Source organism: Crocuta crocuta, unplaced genomic scaffold, assembly GCF_008692635.1.
Source record: "Crocuta crocuta isolate KB4526 unplaced genomic scaffold, BGI_CrCroc_1.0 scaffold21, whole genome shotgun sequence".
Classification (NCBI taxonomy): domain Eukaryota; kingdom Metazoa; phylum Chordata; class Mammalia; order Carnivora; family Hyaenidae; genus Crocuta; species Crocuta crocuta.
The window spans coordinates 3,619,006-3,638,754 of record NW_027527938.1 but is presented as its reverse complement, the minus strand read 5'-3'; the positions used below and the strand labels follow the sequence as shown (position 1 = coordinate 3,638,754).

Sequence of the window (19,749 nt, the reverse complement as noted above, 5' to 3'; positions counted from 1 at the left end):
GTCTGCAATCCATTTTAAGTTAGTTTTTTTGAAAGGTATAAGGTCTGTGTCTAGATTTATTTTTAATTATGTGAGTGTCCAGTTATTCCAGCACCACTTGTTGAAAATATTATCTTTTCTCTATTGTATTGCCTTGGACCTTTTTCAAAGATCTATTGACTATATTTACATGGGTCTATTTCTGGGCTCTCTGTTCCATTGATCTTTTTTATCTGATCTTGTGCCAATACCACATTTTTTTGGTACTTACTGGAGCTTTTTAGTAAATCTTGAAATAAGTAGAGTTAGTCCTCCAACTTTGTTCTTGTCCTTTAATATTGTGTTAGCTCATCTGGGTCTTTGGCTTCTCCATATAAACTTTAGAATCAGGTGGTTGATATCCACAAAGTAACTTGCTGGGATTTTGATTGGAATTGCAAGGAATCTATAGATTATCTTTGGAAGAACTGAGATCATAACAATATTGAATCTTCCTATCTGTGAGCATGGAATATCTCCAGTTATTTAGTTCTTCCTAATTTCATTGATTGGAGTTTTATAGTTTACCTTATATAGATCTTATATACATTTTGTTAGATTTAATGCATTTCATTTTTTCTGGATGTTGATATAATGGTATTATGCTTTTAATTTCAAATTCCACTCATTTGTTGTTGGTATATAGCAAAGCAGTTGACTTTAGTAGATTTGCCTGTATCCTGCAGTCTTGCTGTAATGGTTTATTAGTCCAGTTTATCTGTTGGTTCTTTCAGGTTTTCTATATAGATGATTATGTCATCTGTGAACAAACACAGTTTTATTTCTTCTTTTCCACTCTTTGTACATTTTATTTCTTTTTCTTGTCTTATTGCATTAGCTAGAACTTTCATTATGATGTTAGAAAACAATTGTGAGAGGAGACATCCTTGTCTTGTGCCAGATCTTAGTAGGAAAGCTTCCAGTTTCTCACCATTGAGTATGATGTTAGATGTCCATTTTTCATAGATATTCTTTATTGAGTTTAGGAAGTTCCCCTCTATTCGTAGTTTAGTGAGAGTCTTTATCGTGAATGCCCATTGAATTTTGTCAACTGCTTTTTCTGCATCTATTGATATATCAATTAATTTTAAAAGTAATTTTATTGTAACTGATATTGCCATATCCACTTTACAGGCTGATTAAGCCTTAGCACTGAAGTAACTTGCCAGCAGTTCCTATAATTACTGGTGGAATTAGGGTTAAACCTGCAATTATTTGACTTGCTTTACAATATGTTGCCTTCCAGTGCTTACTATCAATCCTGATTCTTTGGCTCCAATGCAGTAGGAAAAGAAGATTTCTCATCATGAATTTCACCAAACTAGACAACCTATTAAGTAGTAAAATATATACTTATCTGAAACATTCTTGCTTCAGATAATAATAATAATAAATGATATCGTATTATTCTCATTATTCACAGATTTTATATTTGTGAGTTTGCCTACTTACTAAAATTTATTTTTTAACCCCCAAATTAAGGCTGAAGACACTTTCATGGTCATTCACTGACATGTACAGAGTTGCAAAAGATTTCTCCTCTTAATGGGCATATTCCAGGCTGTGGTCAAACGACATCACACTCTGCTTTTTAATTCTAGTACTCACACTGCAAACAAGGGTCCTACTTGTGGTCTGCTTAATACCAAGTTCTTTTTGCATGTTTTGTTCTTGTTCGTTATTTCACTATTTAAAATGGCCCCCAAGTGTGGTGGTAAAGTTCTCTTCTGTGTTCTTAAGTGCAAGAAGGCTGTGAAGTGGGGATGCCTGGGTGGCTCAGTTGGTTAAGCATCTGACTTCAGCTCAGGTCATAATGTAACAGTTTGTGAGTTCCAGTCCTGTGTCAGGCCCCATGCTGACAGCTGAGCCTGGAGCCTGCTTTGGATTCTGTGTCTCCTTCTGTCTCTCCCCCTCCCAGTTCACACTCTGTCTGTCTCCCTCAAAGATAAAGAAACATTAAGAAGGCTGTGATGTGCTCATATGGAGAAAACATATGCATTAGATAATCTTTGTTCTGTTGGTCATGAATTCAATATTAATAAGTTTACTATGTATACTAAGTTAAGTATCTTTCAAGAGAAACACACAACAAATTATGAATTGATCAAATGATATAAATATTGTGACCAGTGGGTCATAGAAACATAACTCTGTATTTCCTCTCTGAACTATGGTTCAGTAGCTGCTAATTTAGTATTTGCAAAGACTTTATAGAGCATAAATGCCACGAATCACAAAAATCAAACCTATATGGTGTCATTGTAATGGGTATTTATAATTGTGTATTTATAGAAGTGGACTTCATGCTTATGGATTAAAGTTTCAGTGTGGTATAATTTCACTGGCTGTGCAAAACTCTAGTCATCTGTATTCTGTCAACCATTATACAAGTTTCCTACTGATGTTATAACAAATTGCCACAAAATTAGTGGCTTAAAACACAAACTTATTACCTTACTTTGGGGGTCAGAAGTCCAAAATGGATTCTACAAGTCTAAAATCAGGGTGTGTCATGATTGCCTTCCTTCTGGGGGCTCTAATGGAAACTCTGCTTCTCATTTTCCTGCTGCTCAAGGTGCTTGCATTCTTTGGAATATAGCCCCATGTTCCTCTGACTGCTGCTTCCATCATCATATCAAATCGCTGACTCTCCTGCCTCCCTTTTCCAGTTATAAGGACATTGGTCATTGAGAATGTCAGCTTGTAACCCTGTCATTATTTGCTCCCCTGCCCAAATTAACTATAGTTAACGTAAATTAACTATAGTTAATTATTAAAAAATGTAAACAAGGTACCAAGTCTTTATAAATAAATTATTGCCTATAAAAGGGGAAGTTAATTAAGTATAGTCATAAAGTAAAATATATATTTTTTAATATCTGGAAAGACTTGCTTATTAAGTCCACATTTGGGTGCGATATGGTACAATGCTCTGGTACTTCTGATGCTTTCACTGTTACCTTGTTTTTATTCCTGTTTCTAGCCCTCAGAACCATGTCAAACTGTTTGCATGTCCAGAGAAGAGTTTATGCAGAGGATGACAGAGATTGTTGGTTGGGGCACAAAGTACGAATATGGGGAGCTCTTTGACAAAGTGGATGTGGCCCAAGATGGCTTCATTAACTGGGACAAGTTGACTTCATTTATGCTGTTAACACTTTATGAGAATGATGAACAAGCAAAGGCAACTGTGGTTCCCCAGTGGAAAGACCTTGAATTCCTCCCAACGAAACACAAGGACATCATTCAAAAAGTAATTTTCTTAAAAAGCTCAAGTCGTTATCTGACCATCAGTAAAGAAGGTTTATTAGGAATCTGGGGAGAGAATTTAAAGCTCCAAGAAACACTTCCCATCACTTCAGATGCCATCAAGCTTAAACACCTGTGGGTGACAAGTCTGGTTTCTCTGGAAAATGTAAACAAGGTACCAAGTCTTTATAAATAAATTATTGCCTGTAAAAGGGGAAGTATGTTAGGATGGGGCTCCTGGTCAATATCAGGTATAACACTAGCAGTGACAGAGTGCTTCAGCCCTGCTTTGTGCCTCTCATCGGACCTGGGGAAATGCAAGTAGAGAGCCAAGTGAACTACTCAATTCCCCAAACTGTTTTCTTCAGGTCCTTTAAAAGACACAGCTGACAGTGACTCAGATTCTTGGCTCTGTCCCAAATGTGGCCATGCTGCATTACTGGCTGGTAAGACATTTCTGACTCCACAGTTTATAGTAGAATCATGGGTCTATATGCAGCGCTGAGAGGCTATTACAATGCATGGCACAACTCAGTGCAATTACAGGGAACTGCTTATCTGATTTTAACCACTGTTCAGTTTCCTAACTCTGATGGGTAGAGCCCACACAGTACAAATATCCTTATGTAACTCAACTTATGAGCAAGATAACATACTGAAAGGAAAATCAGTGTGTGAGGGAAGGATGAAGATGCTTAAAGAATCCATGTTCTTAGTATTTTATATTAAGCAGATGGTAAACTTCACTATGAAAATTAAAAAAAAAATTTTAACATTTATTCAGTTTTGAGAAACAGAGAGAGACAGATCATGAATGGGGAAGGGGCAAAGAGAGTGCGAGACACAGAATCTGAAGCAAGCTCCAGGCTCCGAGCTGTCAGTACAGAACCTGATGCAGGGCTTGAACCCATAAACCGCGAAAACATGACCTGAGCCGAAGTCGGATGCTTAAACAACTGAGCCACCCAGGCACCCCTACGAAAACTTTTAAATGCACATGCAAGCAAAGATAACAGTATTAAGAGCCAACATCCGCACTTAACCATTTCCAATTCACAGCCAGTCTAGTTACATCCATATCTCCCCTCTTTTGAAATCCAGAACGTGCAATTATTTAATCTGTAAATGTTTCTTTAAAAAAGTCTTCTTTTTTTTTAGCATAACCATAATACCACTATCACGTTTAATAGCAACTGCAAGAATTCCTTATTATCCTCAAATATTCAGTCAAGTACACCTTTTATCTTCTTGAATTTTTTAATAGTTTGTTAATTCCTCATCTGATAGTTTATTTGAATCACGATCTGAATAAGATTGCAACCATTGTGAATTGTTGATATGTCTCTTTTGATCTACGCGCTTTCCTCTACCTCTTCTTTATTATTGCTGTTCTGTTTTTGTTAGAGAAACTGGTGTTTGTCCCTCAGAGTTTCTCAGTCTGGATTTTGCAGACTGTGTCTAGATGGGGTTGTTTTCCAAGTCTACTTGTTTCCGGTATTTCCAGTAAATTGGTGGTCAAGATCAGTTGTCCTGATCAGTTTCAAGATGGTTTGTTCTGGAATAGATGTTCCTCATTCAGGAGGCACAAAATGCCTGTTCTCTCTCTTCCTGGGATGTTAACAGTTATTGCTGATTATTTCCTGATCTGTCAACTTATTAGGGTTTGCAAGAAGATGATGTTCTAATTCCATCATTTCTTCTTTCTTTACAAGCTGGAATACCCCTATAAAAAGAAATTCCACCTATCAATTATTTAGCTATAATGTAATACAAATCATAGAACAAAGGGAGGATGAATGGCTAATTCTTTACCTTTCAAAATCCTCTAAAGATGATAAATGAGTACAACTATCATTATTGTTATCAATATCATTACAAACGCATGAGTTTAAGCAATTTTATTTGTTTCAGCCCACTGGGTTGTTAACTCATCCTTAAAATTATACCATCTTTGGACACTGGAATGAATGCAAGTCAGATTCTGAGTCTTTTCAGATATAACTGTATTAGTCTTTGAAAGCTTCTTTGTTTTCTGGTATGACAAGATGTTTCGGCATCATCTTGCACATTTATTATGCCAAAGCCAGAATCCTCCATTTCTCCAAAGACCCAGGTTCTTTCTGGTGGGAAATGGTATGCTCTACTGCCTTGAACATAAAGAGTCACCATCATCATCATCATTAACTTCTGATGTGACACACCTGCTCTATTAATCTTCTCAAGATCACCATGAAGTGGTGAGGCACTTAGACAAGGAGAGGTTGTGGAATTTGCCCCAGGTCACACAGAATGTAATTGGTGTTGTAAGATTTGGATACAGACGTAGCTTGATTGCAGAGCCTGTGTTTCAGTCTTTGCTACCTCTAGACTAGTAGCTGACATCATATCCAGTCTCTTCTTGCTAAGGATGTGGTGTTAATGTTAACTGTATGGATTTCGAGATAGTTCAAGCCCAGATTTCCTTTCATATCTGTGTGTAGCATTCTGTTATTATCACATAATGTTTATGTTGTTATATTGTGTAATGGTTATACTGCATTGTTTCTTCTTTCCAGGACTGATAACTAAATCTTAGCCTTTCCTTTGCACTTATGGAATGTAGAAGTTTAAAGAGTGTTGCTTTTTCCTTCTTTCCTCAAAGAGTTTACTGAGATGGAATTATACAAAATGCACTGCACATACTAAACATACCCAAGTTGATACATTTGTGTACTGTGAAAAATCAAGACTACAATGAAGATAATGAACATATTCATCATGCTCAAAAATTTCCTTGTGCCCTTTGTAACCCCTGTCCAACCTCTCCCATCTCTCAGGTAGCCACTGATACGCTTTCTGTCACTATACAATAGTTAGCATTTTCTAGATTTGTATGTAATTTACATCATCCAGTGTATACTCTTTTTGGTCTGACTTCTTTAACTTGGTATGATTATTTTGAGATACATCCATGTCCTTGGATATATCAGTAATTTATCTTTTTATTGTGTAATATTCCACCATGTGGATATAGCATATCCTTACCAACAGATAATCAGAATTGATCATGGTTTTCTTACCCTCTTATTTTGCCCATTTTAATAGGTTTGAATTTTATCGTATTGTGGTTTTAATTCACATTTCCCTAATGACTAATAATATTGAGCATATTTTCATATACTGATTTGCTACCTATATATCCTCTTTGGTAAAATGTCTGTTCAAATCTTTTGCCCATTTGGTTGTTGGTTTTATTTTACTGAGTTTTGAGAGTTTCTTTATATATTCTGGCTATATACATTTATCAGATGGATAATTTACAAATACTGTATTACAGCATGGGTTTTGTCTTTGTATTTTCTTAACACTGCTTTTAGCAATATCACTTTCAGATTATTCACTACTAGTGCATAGAAAAAATAGACTTTTAAAATTGATCTTATATCCTGTAACTACACTGAACTCATTTACTGGTTTTGATCATTTTCTGTTGCTGTTATTCTTTAAGATTTTCTATGTTTAAGATTGTGTCATCTACTAATAAAGATAACCTAACTTCATCCTTTCCAAACTGGGTGCTTTTATTTCCTTTTCTTGCCTAACTTCCCTTTCTGGAAATTCCAGTGTGGTGTTGAATAGTAGTGATGAAAGTGAACATCCTCATCATGTTCCTGCTCTTAGGGAGAATATATTCAGTTTTCCATCATTAAGTAGATCAGTTGTGGGTTCTTTGTATCAAGTTGAAAATGTTTTCTTCTATTCCTGGCTTGTTGAGCATTTTTATCATGAACATGTGTTAGAATTTGTCAAATGCTTTTTTTGGGTATATTGAGATAATCAGATAGTTTTTGTCCTTTATTTGGTTAATATAGTGTGTTACGTTGATTGATATTTATATGTTAAAGTGGCCTTGCATTCTGATGTAAATATCAGGTGGTCACAGTATGTAATCTTTATTATATGTTTTTGGATTCTCTTTGCTAGTGTTTAGTTGAAGATTTTTGTGTCTATATTCATTAGGGTTTTTCATCTGCAGTTATCTTGTGCTGTTTTTGTGTGGTTTGGTATTAAGATAGTGTTGGCTTCATAAAATGATTTGGGAAAAGTTCCATCCGTTTCCTTTTTTTTTTTTTTTTTAAGTTTGAGAAGAATTGATGTTAATTCTTTAAATGTTTGGTCTCATTTATTAGTAAAGCCATCTGGGCCTGGGCCTGGGATTTTCATTGTGACAATTGTTTTGATTACTAATTCAATTTTTTTTTTACTTATATGTTTGCTGAGATTTTCTATTTGGTCTTGAGTTAGTTTAGATAATATTTTTGTTTCCAGAAATATGTGTAGGAATTTCATCTAGCTTATCTACTTTATTGGCATGCCATTGTTTATGATATTCTCTTATAATCTCCTTTTATTGTTTTCAAGTTGATAGTAGAATACACTTATTTCTGATTTTAGTAATGTGTATTTTCACTCTTTTTATCTTGGGTTGGTTTAGCTTAAGTTTTGTCAATTTTATCGACAAATTTACTTACACTTTTAAAAATAGTGTTGGGATTTTATCTAACTCGTGAAGGCTACTTAGAGTTTTTATCAACTGTTTTCTGTGAAAGCCTCTGCTTGCTTTATAAAACAAGATTTTTAAAGCTTCTGGTATGACTGCGTGATGCAGTAGCCTCTGTTTTTGTCTTTCCTTTGTGATTAATCATCTCATCTCCCATGGATGCAAGAGGTTGGCAGGTATGTGAAGTGGAGATACAGAGGAAAGTATGTTCAAATACCTTTAATGAGAAGAACTTTTTCTTGGCTAGAATCCAAAGTTAGAATAAAGTCGACTTGTGCCACCATGCTGTGCATCTATAATACTGTTAGTGACCCTCAGGGAACAGTGTCTGATTTGGCTCTAAGAGTCGCATGTCTCCTTTGTATACTGATTTCACTAAGTTCATCAGAAAAAATACTTTCTGATTTTCTATTTGTTAATTCAGATAGCAGTGGCTTTTACGAGTAAAGAGATTTGTTTCTATGATCTGCTGTCCAAAGGAGAATTTCCTTGTCAATATAAACTCGAAGGCCTGAAGGGAACACCGATTTGTATGGACTATTGGTATGACACCCTTGATGCCAATGAATCGATTCTTTCTTTTGGGGATACAACTGGAAAGGTAAGTGAGGGAAGGAAAGATTGAACACTATGGATTTAATCATGAAACTGTAGCTCAATATAAAAATAGAATACTATGAGTGTGACCTCCTAACTGAGCTATATTACAAATTATAAGGCTACCCATGCTGGATGTGGAAAAGAAGGATTAGGTCACAGTTCCCTTTGCTGCTTATGAAAAACGCTCTTCATGTGATTTTCTTGCCTATGTGTAGTCTCATTTTCCTTATTTAGAAAAAAATTGCAATTTTTTTTCACCATAGGATACTTGATCTCTTATGTCTCAATTTTAATAAATGTCAAATATTAAATGCTTAAAGTTATCGCTCATAACTTTCAAATTATTCTGATTTTCATTTAAAAGGCTCCTCTGTACCAGCCTTCTGGGCAGTACTTATTTCCTGCATCATGTAACAAAGGGACAGATGCATCAGAGATGCGACACAAAAACCCAGACCCTGGATACAGTGATTCCTTTTTCTACATTCCACCTAACTGCTAAAATATTATTATTTGTTGAATGACATGAGAATATGCCCATGAACTCTGAAGTAGTCTAATTTGAACAATTTCCTTACCTAATTGTGAAAGCTTTTCATTCTTTGTGTTTTTAATCACAAGTGTATCATAAAAGCAAATAATGAACTGTCCTTGGTAATTGCTTTTACCAGCATTGTAGTTGTTCTGTCTTTTAATATGACCACCTGTATCCTTTAAATAATATTGAGGAAACTCCCATTAATGCACTGTCTGTTCCTTATTAATCTTAAAGAACATAGAATTTTTTCCCAACAATGATCCTGTTCATGTTTGTTTTCTTTTCAATATCTCTCCCAAGGTTCAAGCAATTGTTTTCACGATGGCCTTGATTTCCCTGTTTGAGCGTCCTGCTAATGCACATGAAGATAAAGAAGCTACGGCGACTATTAACTGGACAGGGCTGCTCTCTGGATATCAAAAATGTTGCTATACATTACAGCATAATCTTCATCATGGAGATTGGGTCAGGCAAGGTACTGAATTTGAACAGTAATGAAAGAAATGGTCACCTTAGACTTCTACATTTACATTCTTTGATGAAATTGTGTCCCATCAAATCTTAGTCTCGAAACCAATAATTGATATTCTGGAGGTTTTGGCCTGGATGGTCTGCTGTCTCCTACACACCAGCAGGAATTCTTTCTGTATTTCTTGCCTTCTAAACTTTCATGCAATTAATTCAGGTGAACTGTGCACTCAAGACATCTCAAGAGAAGGGAGAAATTGTCACAGAATCCATTTAACTTCAACCCAACTCTGATCCTTAAAGTCTCATCTAGCTACATCCCCAGCTGCTTAGTGAAAGAATGTAATGAGTGCCCTCAAAATCATGCCTTTGTTTTCTTGAAAGCAAAAATTTGTTGGATTGTCTTCAAAATGGATCTTCTTTTTTCCCCCCTTTGTTGATATACTGACTGGTTTCCTCTATTCTAGAGTATTCAGTAGTATTTCTCTGTGTGATAGATTATGTCATAAAATAGCGTCTCTTGAAAGCCAAAACATTCCTAATACCTTGTCACCAATGAGTTTATTAGCTTCACAATATATATAACTTTTAGAAAATTTGCCTGTTGATGGTCCAGGATCCACATGTGCAATATCTGTTCTGATATCTCTTAGGTCCAGACACTAGACTATGGTAATCTTCTCACTTCTAAATTGCAACATTAAATTATGCCCATTGAGAGGAATGGAAACTAACAGTCTCTTTGACTGTTATCTTATAGGTCTATTCTTAAAATACTTTGAAGGAGAGACAGCAAAATGGACCCAGCTATTGGCCCTTATAGTAGTTTTACTGTCTTTGGAGTTTAGAAGGTTGCACCTAATTCTTTAATTCATGACCCACAATAGTAATATCCAGAAGATTAACTATAAGTTCTGTATTTTTTTTCTTCACTATAAATCATATTATGTCTTTGATACCTTCTGCCCATCCTTTAATTCTGGCATGATGTTGACTGTGGGAAAAACAGAAGATGATATTTTTTGGTTATCTACTGTGTGTCCCAGGCACAAAATTATGTGTTATGTTTGTATAACATGGAGATAAGAATCGCAGTACTAGAAACTGCAGAGAACTATTGCAGCTGCTTCCACACAAGCATGGTCACTGAAGTATAATTGACATGCAATGTTACTAGGTTCAAGTGTACAGTGTAGGGATTCCCAACTCTGTACATTATACTGTGTTCACCACAAATGTAACTACTATCTGTCACCATATAACCTGTTACGATATCATTGTCTCTATTCCCTACACTATACCTTTTATTCCCGTGATTTATTCATTCCATAACTGGAATCATTTGTCTCCTGCTTTCCTTCATCAGTGTTGTCCATACCTCATCCCCAGCAACCATCAGTTTGTTCTCTGTCTTCATGAATCTGTTTCTGCTTTTTGTTTGTTTATCCATTCATTTTGCTTTTTAGATTCCACATATAAGTGAAATTATATGGTATTTGTCTTTCCCTGTCTGATTTATTTCACTTATCATAATACCCTCTAGGTCCGTGTGTGTTGTTGCAAATTGGAAGCTCTCATTCTTTTTTACGGCTGAGTAGTATTCCAGTGTGTGTGTGTGTGTGTGTGTGTGTGTGTGTGTGTGTGTGTACATATATATGTACGTATATACACACACAAATATATATATAAATATGCCACCTCTTCTTTATTTTCCATATCTTGGCTATTATAAATAATGCTACCATAAACAGAGAAGTGCATCTATCTTTTTGAATTAGTGTTTTTGGGGTTTTTTTGGGGGGGGGCGGTAAATACCTAGTAGTAGAATTACTAGATCATGGTACTTCTACTTTTAATTTTTGAGGAAACTCCTTCTTGTTTTCCACAGTGACTGTACGAATTTACATTCTCACTAACAGTGTATGAGAGTTCCTTTTTCTCCACATCCTCACTAATATTTGTTGTTTGTTGTCTTTTTGATTCTACCATTTTGACAGGTGTAAGGTGATATCTCGCCGTGGTTTTGATTTGTATTTCCCTGATGATTAGTAATGCTGATCAGTTTTTCATGTGTCTGTTGGCCATTTGTATGTCTTCTTTGGAAAAAATGTCTATTCATGTCCTCTGCTCATTTTTAAATTAGATTATTTGGGTTTTGTGTGTGTGTGTGTGTGTATTGAGTTGGTCTTTATATATTTTGGATGCTAATCCCTTATTGGATATGTCATTTGAAAATACCTTTTTACATTCAGCAGGTTGCCTTTTCATTTTGTTGACGGTTTCCTTTGCTATGAAAAAGCTTTTTATTTTATGTATTTAATACATAAAACAAAGACTAGATGGACTATAGTAATAAAGTAACAGTTCTTAATACCTACTTGTCATAGGCTTCTCGAGAGTAGGGTATTATTTGAGTTCCAAGACCTTAAATTTCTATGAATACATACAGAGAAGTAGCTAAGAGAATTTTGTTATCGAAAAGATTGGGGATACAACAAGTAAAGTTTTCAATTTGATGTTATTTTTTCTGAATGTGAGTAGTATATACTCTCTTCACAGTCAGTGAGAGAATGAAAAGTTTCCACTCTAGACCCTGTCATAATTTCATTCAAACTTCTCCCAATTCAACTCTGCTGGTAAAGTAACTGCTTATAGGCATTTGTCTGTTAAATTGCAGGACAAGGAGTTTTGTACAGGTCCAGGTGAATTCATTGCTCATCATGTTTCCAAAATATCATTCTAATCTTTCGTTCCCTCATCTACTGACAAAAGAAAATGGACACTCAGTTTAGTATCAGCACTGTAATTCATGTTTATGACCTAAGCAATCCAACTTTGGAGTCTAGTCTCCAAATCATTGCGATTAGGAATTGGCTACAAAAATCTTTTAAATATAAAAGAAATATCAGGGATATTTGCTATCCTATTGAGATTACATATTTCTTAGCTCTGTGAATCAAAACTCATTATAATTCAGTGGTTAATTTTTGGAAAAATAGCTGAAAAAATATACGGTAGACAGTTTTTTTAAATTGTGGACTCAATGCATCAATCAGTCAACATTTACTTATCTTTTATGTGCTTTACAACTGTTTTAGGCATTGGAGACTGTAGAAGAAAGATTAAGTATAATCCTTAAAAAACAGTATATGAATAAGAATTAAAGACTCATGTAAAATAATTTATTAGAACATTGTACAATGGTACTGAAAATTAACTACTAAACCATATAAATGAGATATTAACTCCCCTGGTGACTCTTAAGCAGCAAGCATTGGGAGAAAAAGCTTCAAGTGTGGCTGGTGCTACTCAAAGGATGGATGGGAGGGGAAAAAAACATGGAGAACATGAGTAAAGGAAGACAAGCAGGTATAATGATGGGGGGGAGAGACAGACATGAATAGATGAGAGGCCGAGTATTGAGGAAATAAAAATGAGTAGGTCTAACAGGGACATATGTTGGAAATCTTGGGAACTAACCATGTTTACACTTGATAGAAAATGAAACGGTGAAGCATTGAAGGCTCTGAGGATACTTGGACAGACCCAATGCATACAGCATTTAGGAATGGTTTATTTGATAATTCTGTCTGGCCTAAGGTGGAGGACAAAGAAAGAAACTGCAATCAGACTAGCTAATTAGAAGGCTTTTGATGATGAAAAAGTGGAAATGAGAAAGCAAGCAAGGAAGGAAATAAGCAACCTGTTGAAACTGGAATCTTCAGGACTTGAGGTCTGAAAATGTAGAATGAGGAGCCGTTTTAGGATGTCCCACAAAGACATTAGTTTCCAGGTAGGAAATATTCTATTTGCAGATCACAGATGCCCTGGTCCTACCCAGTGCATCAGATTCTTCTCCACTCACCTTCTCAATGTGGACTACCTCTGGGATTCCTTTATTCTGGGATATTCCAGATCCTGCCACCAAAGAAGAGTCTTTCTTGCCAGCATTGACCCCGAAACTTCCCTTACCTTTACCAAACTCCTTATTTTGCTTCTTCTTCTAATTCATATGGACTTTGGCTTACGTGATTTGCAGGGTTCTCAATTTGGGCTTCTTAACAATCTTGCTTTCAGAAGCAGCTCAGTCTGTGAAGCAATCCTAAACATTTTTGTACCTACATCACAACTTTTGCCCTGCCTGTCATAGCTCTTTCAAGCCCAGAGGAAATATGGATGCTTCACATGCAAGTCACATGTATACATAAACTGAAAGAAAAAACAATCTTCCTAGGGCATATGTTAGGTCCTTTATTCTCCTTAGTGTCTACTGCAGCACATAGTACATGTTTTGTCCTATTTCCCCTTCACACTGTTTTTAAGCAACTTAATTGTGATGTGCTTCAGTCTTACTGGTATGTGTGAAAGAGAGAGATAGAGAGAGAGAGAATGTTTACACTGCTTGGAACTCATTGATATCCTTGGGTATATGGGTCTGCAGTTTTGATTACATTTAAAAATTTTTTATTGTTATTTTTTCAAAAAATTTTTGACCCCTTCCATTTTTTTTTCTGGGAGTCTCATTATGTGTATCTTAGATATTATCCTGCAATAAGCTTTATACATTTTAATCCAATCTTTTAAAAATTTGTTTTAAATCGTTATGTTTTAGTTTAGTTAGATTTTATTTCTATGTCTCCGAGTTTCTGTTTCTTTTCTTCTCAGATATTGCAGAATGGTTTCAAAGGATGGGGCTGCCTCTCTGGTTCACGTGGGCCATAATGTCCCAACCTAGCTCCGGAGGGGTGATGGCTCTGCAGAGAGTCATGGTATGGCCACACTTGGAGGAGCCAGCAGTGGGACCCCCTCAGAGAGCTGCAGCCAAGGTAGACAGCACCCACCAAGCCATGGAGGTAGCACTGCCATTCCGGTGGACTTGGAAGGGAGAGCATCAAGCCAAAGAGAATTATTCTTGAGTGTTAAGGTTTCATGGAGCTTTTCTTGGTTAGATTTTGTATTTGCTTGGTATCTATTAGCCCTTTCTTCTTTCCTATTTCTCCCCTTTTGGAATGGGAATGCTTATCATATGCCTGTTCCACCACTTTTTTGGAAGCACACAACTTGTGTGATTTCCTGAATTCACAGTTTGGGAAGAAATATTCCTCAGGATGAATTGTATTCCGAGTCTTCCCTGTATCTGATTTGGATGAGACTTTGACCTTAGACTTTAGAGTGGATACTGGAATGAGTGAAGACTTTTGAGACTATTGGGATATAATTTGCTTCCCAGAAGGTCATAGATGGGGGAGGAGCAGAACGTTATGGACTAAATGTTTGTGTCCATTTCTAAATTCATATGTTGAAATTCTAACCCCCATATGATGGTATTAGAAGGCAGTACCTTTGGGAGGTGACTAGTGTAGCTCTCGTGAATAGGATTCATGCTCCTGTAGGAGACCTCAGAGAGTCTCTCACTTCTTTCCCGTGTGAGGACACAGCAAGAACTCACCTATGAACCAGGAAATGGGCCCTTACCAGAGACTGAATCTGTTAGCACCTTGATCTTGGACTTCCAGTCTCCAAAACTGTGAAAAATTAACTTTTGTTGTTTAAGCTACCCAGTCTCTATATTACATTACAGCAGCCTGAACCAGCTAAGGCACAGGATAAATAGTCTGAAAAATATTTTAAAGAAAACGGAGATACCAAAAGAAATCTTACTCAATATTAGTAGATATTTTTGATAGGAGTTATTTATGGTTAAAAAAGTGATTGGGGTAAAAAAGATTGCAAATAATGTATAGTTTAATACTATGTGAATAATATGGAAGAAAATGGATAGAGGAGAAGATAAGAAGGATAAAGAGTCTAGAAAGGTGAAGAGTTTATAGTTTTTGTCTTATTTGAAATTTTAGATTTGAAGCCCAAAGTACCTCGGAAAGAAGGGCCTAAAGATTTAGCAGTAGATGTTAGAAGCTTAAATACAACTTTTTGTTTGCTCGCAGCTCAGTTAATTCAGTCTGAGGAGAAGGAAAGAAATGCTAAGCTAGGAGAGCAGAGAGAAAGAGGAGGGCAGGATGGAATAAAAAATAGTACAGTGGCATTTGTAGTGCTCCCTGGTCCACAGACTCACCTACCAGGAGCAAGCAACCAACCATTGCTTTCCCTGGATGTAGCTTTTTTTTTTTTTATAAGTTTTTTTATATATGTATATTTTTATTTATTTCTAGGAGAGAGAGAGACAGCTTGAGCAGGGGAGGGTCAGAGAGAGAGGGAGACACAGACTCTGAAATAGGCTCCAGGCTCCGAGCTGGCAGTCAGCACAGAGCCCGACGCGGGGCTCGAACCCACGAACCGCGAGATCATGACCTAAGCGAAAGTCGGACGCTTAACCGACTAAGCCACCCAGGCACTCTGTGGATGTACCTTTTTACCCCAGCGACATAAGTCAATACTCTTAGAACTCTTCAGGAAATATTTTTGCTGGTTTTATTCTTAGTCTAAGGAAAGAATATACACTTGGGGAAAGAAAGAAATACATGAGCAAGTATGGTAATAAAGTTTCTTTGAAGCTAAGGATAAAATATTTATAAAACTGAAATGTCAAAGGAAAAAACTTAGTTTCAGACATAAGAGTATTAACTGACTGCTTTAAAATAAGGTTCAGATTTCTAATTTAAAACTTTGAAGGAGAAATATTTTCATCTTGTCTGAGTGGTTCTGTGTCATTCTTTAATAGAAAAATAATTACAATCTGAAATGCTTGTAAATTAAGTACAAAGATTTTATGCAATAGGGGCAAGACAGAAGTGTCTTGAGTCTCAGAGAAGTTTTGGGTCTCACGTAATTGCCTCCTCATATAGAAATATCATTGGAAACCTTGAAAACCATAGACTGGAAGTAAGGCTTTTAAAAAGTGAGCACTAAATTGTCAGTAATAAAAACCATTGATTTTTTTTTTTTTTTTATGTTGAAAGATGTTTTGTCTCCTTTGTTTGACCATGGCCGGGAGAAGGTACAAAACAGTTTGGACTGATAACAAAATCACTAACTGCTGCACTAATTAATGGAGGTGTGTCAGAGAATTGAGAATACAGGTGCCAGGTTATATTTCCTTAGGAAACCTTTATAATTGATAGAGACAAAGTTTGGAAGAGAAGCTACATTTAGTCTGGTGCTGTGCTTTGTTCCACTCCTCTGCATCTAAATCAGTCCAGACAAGAAGATGGTGCATTCCTGAGTTAGCTAGAACACCGTGTCCTTCCTATCAGTTTTCTCACTGTGTTTAAAGCAGTTGGAATCAGCTTTGAGCTGGTAGCCCAGGTTTGCAGAGGTCTCTTCCTGCAGCCTGTTTAATAGCATGGTGGAAGGTTAAGATCCATTTGTATCATGAACATGGGACTCTAATCAGCATTTTGAAAAGTCATTAAATTAATTGCACTATTATTTTTTAATGGGTCTAGCAGCACTGAATTAGGTGCATTTTGATTTTTAAAAATGAAATAGACAGGGTGATTCTTTCTTTCCTTCTTAAAACAATGGTTGGTCAGAATATAGAAGGATGAGTTGTGGTCTCAGAGAAAGGGAGTCAAACTTCAAAATAAGAAATGCAACTAAAAACAAACTCTCTCAAGCAAGAGATCATCAAAGAAAGTTCAAGTTAGGGCATTTTCCTAGAGTCAGAGGACTCCTAAAGTAACAAAGCTTGGAAAAAGATAATAAGAATTCCTAGTTAGAAATGGCCCAATTTTCTACTCTGCTATAGCTTCTGCCTGTTTGCAGATGATATCAAGTGGCCTCATTCTAGCTTATTTCAACTTCACCTAATGGCGTTACTTACTTGGTTTTTAGGTATCACATTCCATTTTCAAATCACTTTCCCCACCTTAACTAATTGCCATGACACAGGTCATTCTGACAGCACACATGCCAGAACAGAGCGGGGGATCAATGGCAGTTCTCTTAATGCCTTTTTTATGACTAAGTGGCAGAGCAGGAGCATGGAAAGTAAGCATCTTAATGGACAGACATGATCAAGTTGTCTTTTTTTCCCCTCACAATATTATCTAAAAGTAATTTACAAAGTATTTTTTTCCTCTACCAATCTTCAAACTCACTGAGAATATTAAAAACAAATCATTTATTTTATCAGCTCACCCTGTTCCCTAGCTTGATATTTTAAAAACTTTTCCATCGTAACCTATCATTTCCTTTCCTGTCTTCAAGAAGTGAGGAAAACATTTTTATTTATCAGGTAATTTGATTTTAAGGAAATGGCTTTACCCTCACCTTTTACTCGGCCATTCACAGGAGCTCTGGCATTCCACAATCTAATCACATACAAGTTCTATCTTGGTCTAGAAGTAAAGTGTGAATTGTTAAGCCTCCAATATGTACGACTACAGGCCCATAAATGTCACTTGGTAGCCTGCAGATTCAAATCTAAAAGCAATCCTTTGACTACCAGAGCAGAATGTACTTCTTTATATGTTTTTCTTTATAGCCTCAAAACTGAAGATGATAGTTGGCTGTAATGTGGGAACACAAGACAAAGTCATCTTCTGGGTAGAAATACTTTCTGTTGATTATACTGTAATGACATTATGAAATTTCCATGGATTTGAATATATAATTACAGTGTTTGTTATATACTTTAGATCGGAAACTGTTGCTTCACAGAGTCAAGCTACAGTAACTCTCAGCATTTTCTGTAAACAAAAGGAGTATTTTCAGCGAGGTTGCTTCCTAATGAAGACAGTTGTCATCAGACTTAGACTGGTGGTACTTCCTGTAAAATAGCAGTAGTCGTGAAGTGGGTGCTCCGGGACCTATATTGTCATGAAATTAATTGCTTCCTAGTGAGGATCAGAGGACTCACCTTTGTAGGAGCTGATCACTTCTTTTTTTTTTTTTTTTTAATTTTTAATGCTTATTCATTTTGAGAGAACCTGTGCATGCATGCATGTGAGCGTGTGCGCGCGCGCGCGCGCGCACACACACACACACACACACACACACACACACGAGTAGGTGAGGGGCAGAGACAGAGGGAGAGAGAGAACCCCAGGCAGGCTCCCACTGTCAGTGCAGAGCCTGAATGGAGCTCTATCTCAGGAACCATGAGTTCATGACCTGAGCTGAAATCAAGAGTCACATGTTTAACCAACTGAACCACCCAGGTGCCCCAGAAACTGATCACGTTTTACGTTTGTGTTCCCTCCCTTCGTCTCTCTACTTTCTCTCTCTTTTTTTCTCTTTTGAAGGAAAGACAGGTGAGAAAAAAAGATAGAGAGGAAACAAGGAGGAGACAAGAATACTATTTGCCTTTTGGAGCCTGTGAGTCCGACAGGTCCTCCTGGCAAGAGGCAGCAAGATCCTTGCTTGGGGAATGGGATTTTGCTCCACAGTATCTGGTGCTGGGTCACTGAGGACATAGGAACAGCCATTTTACCCAAGTCTCTGGCCGTGTTTGTGCCAGACATTGAGTCCTGGTGATTCCACTCTAACATTCTAGACCAGGCATGACTTAAATGAACCCTGGTTTGAGCGTGAGCTGGACCTTGGAGAGCAGCAGATGACTGCTAAGCTCCTGTTTGCCTGCTTCCGACCCAGAAGGAAGAACCCAGGAATTTGGCCTGTCACTCATCTTAAAACTCCAGAATCCCATATGATTTTTGTGATTAATATTGTTTTCTGTCATGTGTGTCAACTGAAAAAATTGTTTTTCAAGGTATCCTTAGATTGGGGAAAAGGTCAGAATGCAGACTTCACTGTAACTTCTCACTGTAAATTCTTTACTGGGGCAGGGAGGCATTAATGAGGTATTTTCTATGTGCTGGTGGTATTTTCTATGTATGGTTGTGTCATCATAATCTGGGTTTAATTTTTGACTTTAGGTATTAAAACAGTTTAATTTTGCTCATGTTTTGCGAGAAACCAACTAAATGTCCATTTCTGTTTTTCAATCAGTTACTTACAATGCGTCTTTAGATGCTGTCATTTCCAGTACAACCAGCAATACAAACACTGTGGTGCTGGCTTGGAGAGAGAAATCAAGAAAGCCTCTTAAAATGACATCCTTCAATGTTGCGGAGGGCATTCATGCTTTTGATTACCACTCTCGGCTCAATTTAATTGGTATGTAAAATAAATCATGGTAACTATGAGGGCCTCATAAATAGTCGGGGATGTGTATTTGTATGCACGGAGCCTCTCCACCTTCTTGCTTTATTGCCAGAGAGACCAACTTGAACAGCGCACATTTTATTGCCTGAGAGTATCTGATAATGATGCATTATGATGTGCGGCATGTATGAACTACACTGGGGTGAAAGTAGGAGAAAGTGCCCCCACGCTTTAATTAGTGTTTTTATTAGAATGTGTGGGGGATGTCAGA

General features: G+C 36.7%; 1 protein-coding gene across 1 annotated transcript in view; it reads left to right on the top strand.

Moving 5' to 3' along the window:
- Positions 1-19,749, top strand: part of WDR49 (WD repeat domain 49) — a 136,920-nt gene that overhangs the window by 15,720 nt on the left and 101,451 nt on the right. Inside the window, exons 2-5 of the mRNA XM_077752230.1 lie at positions 3,002-3,442; positions 8,232-8,408; positions 9,246-9,420; positions 19,323-19,490. Of these exons, the coding sequence (XP_077608356.1) occupies positions 3,002-3,442; positions 8,232-8,408; positions 9,246-9,420; positions 19,323-19,490 (961 nt within the window). The remainder of the gene's footprint in view (positions 1-3,001; positions 3,443-8,231; positions 8,409-9,245; positions 9,421-19,322; positions 19,491-19,749) is intronic.